The sequence below is a fragment of the Notothenia rossii genome (genome assembly GCF_949606895.1).
Source record: "Notothenia rossii genome assembly, chromosome: 10".
Lineage (NCBI taxonomy): Eukaryota > Metazoa > Chordata > Actinopteri > Perciformes > Nototheniidae > Notothenia > Notothenia rossii.
In genome coordinates this window covers 23,119,427-23,131,294 of record NC_136908.1, presented here as the reverse complement: position 1 = coordinate 23,131,294, position 11,868 = coordinate 23,119,427, and the positions used below count along the sequence as shown (strand labels likewise).

The 11,868-nt window shown below is 40.0% G+C and overlaps 1 protein-coding gene across 1 annotated transcript; it reads right to left on the bottom strand.

The window, feature by feature from the left end:
* Nucleotides 1-2,299: 2,299 nt before the first annotated feature.
* On the bottom strand, nucleotides 2,300-4,684 carry LOC307023187 (uncharacterized protein). The gene is made up of 3 exons (XM_079656297.1): nucleotides 4,439-4,684; nucleotides 4,039-4,123; nucleotides 2,300-3,795 (listed from the first exon to the last, which is right to left on the bottom strand). Exons 1-3 carry the CDS (start codon nucleotides 4,469-4,471, stop codon nucleotides 2,774-2,776), a joined length of 1,140 nt encoding a protein of 379 aa, XP_079512423.1. The 5' UTR covers nucleotides 4,472-4,684; the 3' UTR covers nucleotides 2,300-2,773.
* Between the last annotated feature and the right edge of the window lie 7,184 nt (nucleotides 4,685-11,868).

The window sequence follows — 11,868 nt, the reverse complement described above, 5'->3', positions numbered from 1 at the left end:
TTGGTCTGTCATTCAAGCTCGGGAGGGTGTGTGTTGGTGTATGTGTGGCGCGAGCGAGCGAGAAAGCGCGCGCACCGGTTACGTGTATTGTTGTTAGCATCTGGTGCTAGCTAGCTGCGCTAACGGATATAAGGAGCTGTTTCAACAACAAGGTGAAGGGACAGTCCTTTGCTGTCAGACTGAGAGGCTGATAACTACAGCTCTGGTGAGGTAAATTACTCTCTGAGTCTTTAGATAGTTAACTTAGTTTAAGTTATCTCAGTGGGTCTCAAACGGTTCGGTCACCATTTATGTAAACACATATTTCCATTTGAGGAGGTAGTGATTAGTAAAATATGCATCAATAATACAAACAAAATGTTAACTAGGTGAAAAAAGGTAAGATAAACTTGTTGAGAGCTAAAACTAGTCTTTGCTGTTGCCTCAAAGAGGAGCAGGGGGGAGAGGAGGGAGACAGGAGAGGCCGATTCAGGAGCCCAGACACACTCACAACTATAAATGAACCAAAAACAAATAAATAAACAAGTTTCAATGTTTTTTCATATTGGATATTGTATGTTATTGGTTATGGCCATGTACTTATGATTTTATGATTATTTAAATGTATACATTTTTGTTTCATATGGGTGTAGTCTCTTTATTTCCCCCTCAAAATGCACCAGATTGATGTATTTAAGTCCAACATTTAAAAAAAAATCTTTGTGCAGCAACGCTATTGACAAATAGATCCAGCAAAATGGCACAAAAAACTGGTAGTGGCCTCAGCCAGTAGGAGTCAAGCTTTACTTTCTTTTATATCCATAAAGAAAAAGTAAATCTGTTTACAGTTGTTTCATTATGGATGTTGAGAGGTATCCATATATCTCTTCATTTTGCTCTCAAAGTGCACCAGATTGATGCATCTAACTTCAATATTTTAAAATAAATGTTCCCGGGGGAGCATGCCCCCGGACCCCCCTAGACTAGAGGGTGTCAGGTCCACTCCCCACTTATAAAAATAGCACTTTACCACTGCACCCCCTCTAATCTCAGATGCACCCTGAGTCATTTTGTTTAAGTACAGTGAGCCTTTCTAAAATATACAGTAAAGAGACAAACCCACCAGCATTATAGGATATACTATGACTTTGTGCCAAATACTTGTTGCTGATTTAGAGTACTGGCACCTTTTTTATTCCAATTCAAGCACTGATCATGGCCAGGTTCATGTCCATTCTCTGGGCTAAATAAGCATCATCACCTGTGTCATCTGTGGGCGTTGTTTTTCAAATTTTAAGCACATTCTGAGTTTCTTCATCTCTCTCCTTTCTCTTAAACATCTGAAGAGTCGTCGTTTGCATTTTTGCTTTAATTACCACGTAGCCTAATTTTCTAGCTGTCATTCAGTCACTCCATTCTTTTCTCCTCCCGCTGTTCTGATCAAGTGGGAAAAAGCTAATATGTGACCCGCTCTATCGAAATCAGTCGGAAGTCGCAACGGCTCATTTCAAAATAAACGTGGATTTGCGTAAAAAAATAGTTTTTCTGGGTTCGGGTGTTTTGTTTGATTTTAAATAAACAAAGTCTTGGCTTTCAGAATATGAAACTTGTTTCGACAAATTCAGATGATAAATACAACTTAGAAGCTTGTAACGGCATAATTACAAGCGGAGAACGGAGTAACTTGAGGTCACAGCAGGCATAACAACAGCCGGTGTTTCTCGTTACTGTTTTCCCCGGGACACAAACACAATACGCACAAACGCAAAAATACACAAACACACACACGTATACACACACACACACACACACACACACACACACACACACACACACACACACACACACACACTCGCGAGCTTCCCCCAGACCAGTAATCCAAACCAAAATATCTGCCCTTCGTAGTATAAATTCCACGGGTGGAGCTGTCAATTCTTCCTGGTCCTCCGGACCGCCTGGAAATCTCTTACCGGTACTAAGGACCGGGTAGGACCGGCACACTTTCAACACTGGTTAAGGCTAAAGAGTACCTCGTCGTCATGACCAGTTTATTGCTATACATGTGACTCTGTCAACAGTAGCAATAAAGTTAACACCATTAAACAGTTACACAACATAACAGAAATAATATCGATAGCAGCGTCCCTAGCAACCACCTTGGTAACAATGAAAACGTTCTATGGACGTAATTTCCTGAAGTAATCTTCGTAATAACTAACAAACTAAAGATCATGTACATCCACTGCACACATAATCTGAAATAACAACTCATATTTCTCGCATCAAATGACATCAACACGCATTTTAATGGCCAAACTAACTTTAAAATAGGCATTTTCCACCTAAAGAAGTTGTGGTTCTCTCCTTGTTGCATTATTATTTGCACAGTGGCAGCTCTTTAACCTGCATTACAGTACCTTCATATTCACTGACCACACTCACTAGAGGAAGTAGGGCTGTGTGATATATTGCTATTGTAAAAAATATGTTTACTGAAAAGATTAAATGATACTAAGAAGACTGAATAATACATGGTTTCTTATTTACATTTACAATAACCCTCAATGGCCATACACGGGAGCGTCACCAGACCAATTGTCATCTCTAGAATATTGTTGAATGAATTAAGCCTGAATGTAGATGAAAGTTGTATATTGATTAGGGCTACACAATTTACAACACACAAAAAGATGTTTACTGAAAAGACTTGAACACAAAAAGATGTTTACTGAAAAGATTAAATGATACTGAATAATACATGGTTTCTTATTTACAAGACTACAGCTCCATGACTTTACTCCAATGGGACGACAGACACTGACAGATTAGACAAGGCACAGCAAATAACCCCAATCTTGTCAATTAATGCTAGGGCCTCACCTGGTTTTGTTAGCATGTGCTCTATGGGCACAGCCCTGCTTTGCAGAATCTGATATTTTCTTCTGACTAATCCTATGATTCTTTCGACATGAACACGCACATTAGCTATTTTTCTTGTCTCTTCCACCTCGTATGCTGACAGCTGACTTTTCCCCCTGGTGAATGCAGGCATCTTTAGTGAAGCACAGTAAAATCCCACACTATCGCCAATATCGAACCCACGGTCTGCTAGGACAATATCTCCAGGTAACAGGTTTTTTAGGAGCCCACTCTGTATTGTGATCTGTTTATCACTAACTCTTCCTCCCCAGGCACAAGATATGTAAGTGACATAGCCTTGGGGAGCAACACCAATCAGACATTTAACAGTATGTTGATGCTTGTAGTTGGACCATGTTTGTGCTCTAGCTAGTAAATTAGAGGGCCTCTCAATAAAAACTTCAAAACAGTCAACAATCACAGCAACTCTACATCCAAATGCCTGTCTAAATCCCATTAGTATTGTAGCTTGAAGAACATGTCGCTCTGGCCACTCAATTATAAATTCTGTACTCTCATGAAGTATGTCAATTAACTTATGCCAAATTCTAGAAGCAGTGGAGAGAGAGATGTTGAACCTGAAAGCCAAATCTTTCAGAGGGAGATTTAGTCTCAGCCTCAGCAAAACTAAAATGAACTGTTCAAATTTGGAGAGCACAGACATAGGGCCACAGGTGATGTAGGGCTTGCACAGTTGAAAAACCTGAAGTAAAGCTAAGAAGTTGGTGAGCCCGGTGTAAAACTTTGTCTTCTCTTCGTTGTTCTCAAAGGACTCCTGGTTGAACTTTGTATCCAGTGCCTTTGTCCGAAGATCTCCCAGCTCTGTTGTGTTCTGTCTCAGAACATCCTCCATCCTCTCGATGTCCTCCATCGTTAAATCAGTCTGGCATCCTGCATCTGCATACAATATAGCAGTAGCAAGCATAATTAGTTATTTAAAATAGTCAAATATGAATGTGAATTGTTGTGAAGTTATCTTTTTGACAACCTTTTTACACACATGCAAGTTCTCTGTTCCAATTATTGCAGATTCTCAAGTCAGTACTCTATTTTCAAAACCTAAACCTAATTCAAAGTTTGCATTGATTTTCTGACAAGCACATTTGTAATATTTAATAATAATGCTGGTGGTTAATTTACCTTGTTGGTCATTTAATATCCCACTGGTGTCCTCTGGTTGTGGGCTGTCAGACGGGGGTTGCGTCGGTTCTGGGCTCTCGGTTGTCTGCAGGAGATCCAACAAGGCCTCTGCACATTCTGATTGTCTTTGTTGGTCTTCCTTGAGCTCCATCCTCTGCTCTCGTCGAAGAGATGCCTCTGATCTGGGCTTACTTGTTGTGTGGTAACCGAGGCTAACAGTGGGAGCCCAGTCTACTGACTCAACGTCACCCAAAGCGCTAGGGCACCCTAAAAAGTCCCAACAAAGTCCATATTAGACTACAGGTAACTTAAACATGATCAGTATTACTAAGTAAATAAGCATTTTAACCACAACCCAATAATACATAAACAAAGCCACAAAAACCAAGTTAGCTAATACCTCTGATGAAGTGGTCGCTGCAGACACGTGCATTAGACGACTCTGCTCCTCCCGACCGCAGATGTAGGTTTGAAAGCCATTTTTTCCGGCGTTCTTCGGTTAGCTTCTTAAATTGCTCAGCTTTATGGACGACAACCTTCGGCACTCGGTAAAACCTCTTGTTTTTCTCTCGGCCGGATCGATTGGAACAACCGTAAACTACACAACACACCGGCCTTTTCACAATGGTAACAGCAGCTAGATCCTCTCTAGAAAATTACTTCCTGACCTCCAATGGAATTTCGCGCCAAAGGAACGCAGCGGTGTGACGTCAAGTGAAACCAAGCTATAAAACAACGTTCTGCCATGTTTTTTTTTTCAGCAGGGAGAAATGTGAAGATCACGTGACATAGACGCCAGCCATAGAGAACTGCAGTGACGCGTCGTAAAACCCGGATGTAAGTTAGCATTTTTAGGACTTCCGGTTCCTTCCTCAAAAAGCTATGCATTTTTTCCATAGGGTTTTGGAAAATAGCTCGAAATAAGGTCTGTGGTTGACACAAATTTAAGAGGTAATTGACATTTTGTTCTACGACATTAAATACATCAGCAGTGACCCCACTGGGGATTTTTGAAGAGTTTACGTGTCTGAAAAACGATGTTTGTTACCGAATGGTTGAATAGGACTACAGAAATTGTCGAGGCCGTTGTAAGTCATTACGCCGAACACGTAAACACTCCCGCTAAGTTTGTTTTCCCCTGTGTTCTGCTTGAAAGCAAGTACCTGCCTATCTTTAGTATCTGTATATCTATATCTGACCATTAGAATCTGTATTTTTGAAATTGTCGTTTTTAACACCGTAGTTTTACAAATTATAGAATAATTAATTACCAGTGTTTTCCAATTTTACTCGGCAGTTCGTTTCGTTGGCTAACGTTAGCTAAAGCTAGCGCTACTAGTTAGCTACTGTTAGAAATGTTAAATCAATGTTTTGATGGTATAATGTAGTTTAAACATACTGTCAAGTTAAATGCTCTTTTATACTGAAAAACCAGAAATTCTTGTGCACAAGCAGTTAAGCTTTTATTCTGAAAATCCTTCATCTACGGTTAGCATTTAGCATGTGGCTAATATACGATTTCCTAAAGAGGTGAATTGAGTTGCGAAATGACGTGGTGTGGTGAAAACCGAAACCTACTGATTTAACACTACAACTATAGATGTCGAGATACTACTGTTAGAAATTAAAATCAATGTTTTGATGGTATAATGTAGCTTAAACATACCGTCAGTTTAAACGCTCTTTTATACTGAAAAACCAGAAATTCTTGTGCACAAGCAGTTAAGCTTTTATTCTGAAAATCCTTCATCTACGGTTAGCATTTAGCATGTGGCTAATTTACGAATTCCTAAAGAGGTGAATTGAGAAGCGAAATGACGTGGTGTGGTTAAAACCGAAACCTACTGATTTAACACTACAACGATAGATGTCGAGATACTACCATGTTGAATATCAAATGAAAGTACAGTTTATTTGAATACATTATTGTTTACAGACGAGAGTAGCATGTGACAACATCCGGAATGACCGGAAACCAAACGAGCCGAGAAGTATTGTTTAGAGTATTGATTACAGCGTTTAGAATGTGTTAAGACCCCTTTGTGCTTTCCCGATTGGTTGCTGATACAAAGGAAATGACCATATTTGGATCCGATGAGATTGTGCAGGAGAGACACAGCTTTCCAACGATATCTCTGTTGACATGGTGCACACAGCGGTCGCGGTACTTTATGTTTCGTTAGAAAGCTAACTTTTGGTGAATTTAGGAGAAATCTACTGACGCAAATAGACAAACTATAGTCAAATAAACACTTAAATGTGTATTTTGTACGTTTTCCTTCCAAAAGCCTGAAAGAAAACATGTTATAGAATCAAAATAGCACAAAATCTCAAAATTGACCAGTGCTTGAAAAACGATGTTTTTGCCTGCCGTGTCTCGCCTTAAATGAAAAGTGATGAAAGAGAATATGAGGAGAAACGGCGTGTTAAGCATATATTGAATGTGAAAAGAACCTATCCTCTGTTTAAATGCAATAACGGACATTGGAGACGAGGTGAGCCGGCTGGCGGGGAGGAGCCAGCAGAACAGCGCCGGAGGAGAGATCCTTTCTCTTCTCTTCTTGCTCAGGAGAGCCAGATCACAGCTGTTTTCTGCCGGAACAATATTCTGTCTGTAACACTACCGCGCCTTTTTTAATTAAAGTATCCCATTTGAATCTTTTCAGAGACTCCATTTAGTCTCATTTTAAAGCTTCTCTCCTGGACGCGAGAATAAAGAACATATTTAACAATTGGCGAGCTAGCCAGGAGCTCGCAAAACCGGGAGAGACTACAGCAGGCTGCTTGCTGAACCCGCTGGCATCCGTTCAACACACAGAGAGCTCAAATCAACTAGGTAAGGAGAAACCTGTTATATCGAATTCTTCAATAGTTAATGTAGGACAATGTTAGTTCTGTGTGTTTGACGGCGGCCAGCGGATCCTGAAAATAGCTGTGCAATTTAAGTTAAAACAAGCCTAAATTGATAAACATTGGTATCCTACCACGTGGCGTTGCTTTGTTACAGGCAGGGTGAGTTCAATTTCTTTTTTTCTATTTAACCCTGCATGCTATTCGTTTGTCTGTTATTACATGTCGGCTAGAGGCCAATCACTATATGTGTCTTTTGTTGCGTTTTACGTTTTACGTGAATGGTTTTAGGCCATTAAGCAGTCGGGACTGCTTGAGGCAAAGACACAGCCAAAGTTTGAAGCTAAGGTTATTGGAGTGAGTGTTTTGTGTAACAACAGTGTGAGGCTGTTTTAAAAAAGTCCTTTTTCAAGGAAAAGGCCTGAGGAGTTTGAAGCTTTCAGTGGTTACTTTATTTCTGTTTTTCAAGACATTGCGTTGTGGATTATGGCAGGAAGTGCGACATTCGTGCGTTAGATAGACGATATTCTTCTGATTGTGTTTGGATAGCGTCCTATTTGTCCCATAAATAGCGTGTTTAAACAGAAGAGATGACCATACTGGCTCTTAAAGTCAAAACATTTACGTACATGGGTAGAGGGCTATGACGTAAGGGTATGAGGCCCATTTATCATTGTAAACTAAATAGAAATGTTATTTTAAACTACAGTGTTGTGTGTTGAATTTACTAGACAAAATATCACCTCACCAATTTCAACTCCAGGTGTTTTCTCAAATCCCTTTGTTCTTCAGGTCAAAGGTTGGAAAACCAGTTGCCATCTTGTCTTGACCTCATGTTCACGGTGAGCCACACGGCAGTCGCCATTTCATGAAATGCTAATTTAAGTACTCTGTTTGCTTTAACACACTGAGGCTAGGCATTCCATCTTCTAAAGAACATCATACTTCTTGTTAGAGTTAGAACTATTGGAAGTACTTCTGCTGGTAAATGTGTATTGGCGGTTTTGTGAATATTCTTCTTTGCAAATGTGTTTTGGCGGTTATGTGCCGTGTTGTTTAACCATAGTGTAATGTTCTTCCTATTTTAAAGATATTTTTGAGGAAACTAAGTTTCTCCTTGTTAAAAACGAGTCAGTTTTGAAACAGCTATTCCCTAGTGGATTAAGCTGGAATTTAAAATAGCGCACTCTGGTGGTAGTACAGAATTATTACCCAAATAGCGGAAACACCATAACATTGTGAATTTGAACCAAATTCATATTTCAAAGTCAAAACCATACACGGTACAACTTTATTTTAACATTTCATATTTTAATTTTGCATATTTTTTATATATTAATTAACTTTATTAATATTTTACCTTAAACTTAAAAAAAAAAAAATCTATAAAAATAATAAAACCTTGAGCAAAAAAAAAAAAAAAAAAAAAGTTAAAGTTCGGACGAACAGCAACGAAGGTGCTAGTCAGAAGATTAGTGCTTCATCTTTGATAAGTTCATAAATAATTAGAGAACATGTCACCAAAACAAACTAAGTTGAGACTAGACGCAGGGCCGGGCTCAACTGCAGATATCAAGGAAAGGGTAAAAATCTGATCCGATGCTTTAACAGTTTCAAGTAAAAGACAGAGGACATGGAACCAAATGGAGAAACTGTTAGAACAGTGGCAAACGAGAGGATTGATTCCAGCAGATGATCAACCTGGACCAACGGAAGCCCATAGAAAAGCTGTAGTTGAACATGAGAATGCTGAATATCTACAACAGGAAAACGCATGGATCAAAGCCGGACAACCCTCTTGGTATGGACCTGTAAACATTGCTATGAACAGAGCTGAAAAAAGAAAAGCTATGGTTGCAAGTCTGGTATTCCATCTGGAAGATGCCAGCCAAGGATTGACAAACAGCTTACATGTGGAAGAACTCGGCAGAATAATGGAAAAGGAACTCAACAGAGTAATGGAAGAGAGACGAAAGGCAGTTGAAGCCCATAATGACATTATTGAAGAGAGACGAAAGTCAGTTGAAGCCCATAATGACATTGTTGCAGAAAGACAAAGGGAGGAAGATAAAAACCAACAACTTCTGGCGGAAAGACGACAAGAAGATGTAAGATTCCAGGACATGATGGCAGATAGACAACGGAGAGAACAAGAAGAACGAAGAACCGGTGCATATACCTCCATGCCATTGATAGCGGCTGGAAGAGGAGGATTTCAATACAAATCATGGACTCACAGGGACATGGAAGCATTAGTGTCAAAGCTACCTCCACTCACGAAAGGAGGTCAGAAGTGGGTGAATGATCTGAAGAGATACACAGCCCAGGACCACCTGTGCTTGGGAGACATGAGGGCCCTGCTCGGACGGATTGAAAGACGACTTGAAGTGAGAGCAATAGATTCCGAGGCCAATTGCACAAATGACCCAGATGACACTCCATTCAACTACATCAGGTCGAATTATTGGGCTGCTATTCGTCACATCTACCCAACAACACGGAGTTTACATGCCCTCAACAGCCTGAGAAAAGAACTGGGGGAAGACATGTATGCCTTCCTGAAGAGATGTGAAGGAGTGTGGGAGGACTCCACTGGAGAACGACATGACGTTTCACCGTCTGTCGTAATGCTGTGGAAGAACGCGGTCATTAACGCCCTTCCCCAATCAGTGCAGGCAAGCCTGGGAGATGTGGTGGCATTAGACGCTATACCCATTGAAGAATGGAGACAACATCTCATTTACCATGATATGAAATACCAAGCAACCCAGAGATGTCAAAGACGTACAGAATTTCCAAACATGAACCAAATGCCGCAGACAGCCTGGTATCAACCACAACAATGAGGAAGCTTAGAGGACCAGACCATCAGGTGATGCATCTTCAGCAATAGAGTATTTGGAAATCCAGCTACATAGAGCCACATATGTCACCACAGGAGGGAGAGGTTGAATGTTATTTAAAAGATAGTGAGTAGAATATTGCATTTACACAGAGCATCCACAGATTAGAAGTAGCAGAGTAGAACATTTAGCAGACTATTTTTGTAATTATGAGAAGGAAAATACATTGCGAGTGATGTTGTTCCCCCACACAGAAAACTATTGTGTCCACACAACTAGTGAGGTCAAGAAGACGGGCTTCCACCCAAAATATGCAAGGGGCGGCGATACACCTGACGTGAAGCTGTCCAGACCTGAAAACAGAAACTCGATTCTGTGGTGGTGAAGTCTGGCTACAAAGGGAGGTGTCCGATAGGGTCGCTTGTCTCAAACCAGTGAAGAAGTCAACAAGAACCCAGCTGAAATAGAGAGTGACTGTTAGCGGGAGAACAGTGACGGAGCGACGGAGACTGGCCCAACATTTTCCAGCCAGTACATAGATAGACCCCGTCAGAAGACCGGGGCTGTGTTTAAAGGGGAACTTCATTTATTGTTAGCCAGAATTGCAGTTTTTAATCAAACAATTATGTGATTTATGGAGTCAGATTACATTTTTCTCATAAACACAATTTTATAATCGGTCTGAAGTATCTGTTTTAAGGCGTGAGCTGCAGATTAAATAACATAACACTGATTGAGAGCTTGGATGAAGAAGTTGTAGGGTTTTTACAACAGTTTCAAGAATCAGTCTTTATTTATTTATTCTTGAGTAACTTTACTGATTTATAGTGTTGTGCGTAAGGCATATCTCATTTGAGTGAGGGGCACCAGCCCTTCATGCAGGTCACTCTCTGAGAGAATAGTTCATATTTTCCCTCCAGTTTGGAGAAATATCTTTTTATCATATGTTAGTTCAGCAGTGTCAACCAATCCTCTAATCCTAGAATTATTGAGACGCATTAGCGACACCAGGGGTATTGTTTTTCGCAGCAACGATGATGCATAATACCATTACAAAAGCCATTATTGAAACAAGTAAACTATTAGAAGTGCTAATTGCTGATTTTTTTTTTAGTGAATATGCATTTATACCATCAGAAAACCATAAATCATACGATATTTTTGTACCCCTTGTGGGTACACGGAGAAGTTATATTTATTTAATGCAACGTTATGGGTTTTACATGTCCTGTTCAGAATAGGGTAATCATTGCAATATTAATTGAGCATTTTATGCTCAAAGGAGGGAGTGTCATGATTATACAGATATGTTGATTTCAGTGACGTAGTTAATAAATAATAACATGTAGTCAACAAGAGGTATGCCGAAGCTCGGGCCTTCTCCAAGGAGGGAGTGGTCCAGTTTTAGATATTAGACAAATAGAAGTGGATGAATATGTCAGAACTCTGAGTAATATTATGCAAGTTTTGTCTACACAGCAGGCTAGGAAAACTACAGAGATACCAGACGAGACATCAGAAGAGACTCCTGTTCGGCCAGGTGATTGGGTGAGGGTGAAAGTTCACAAAAGACAGTGGGCTGATCCCCGGTGGACGGAAGCGTGAAAAGTTGTAACGAACTTCAAACGCGCTCCGGTTTAAAGGTAAAGAAAAAGGAGCAAATTGACACCACCTCACACATTGTCACCCTTCACTGGCAACTTCCAGAACATTATTGGGAGTTAGGACTGATTTGGCAGAGCTGGAACAAAACAATAAATAGAAATAAGATAAAGATAGAAACAGCTCAAAAGACAAATTGTCTATAGATTTTTATAGATTGTACATTAATGTGAAAACCTATTTTTTGTTTTACATCTGTAAAAAGAGTCCAATTTGTTATGTTATTTTTGTACTCATTATTTAAATTCTGTAACGGACACAACCAGGGATAAAATAGAGATGATGACAAGAACAACGCCAAACCAATTGTGGGGTCCCCTAGGGATAAGAGTCAGAATAGCATTGTTGATTGTGCTCATTACACTTGGCACCTTTCTGGTTGGAAGGGGAGTACAATATTATGTAAGACATGGATCCATTAGTTCACTCATAGAATGCCCACATCACTAACAAGACTCCAGCTGGGTTTCAGAGA

Excerpts from the sequence above, each read along its gene's own strand:
- LOC307023187 (XM_079656297.1), bottom strand. The coding sequence starts at position 4,471 with ATGCACGTGTCTGCAGCGACCACTTCATCAGAG. Across the intron at positions 4,124-4,438 it reads CAGCGACCACTTCATCAGAG|ACAACCGAGAGCCCAGAACC; the intron begins GTATTAGCTAAC and ends GATCTCCTGCAG. Across the intron at positions 3,796-4,038 it reads GATATTAAATGACCAACAAG|ATGCAGGATGCCAGACTGAT; the intron begins GTAAATTAACCA and ends TATTGTATGCAG.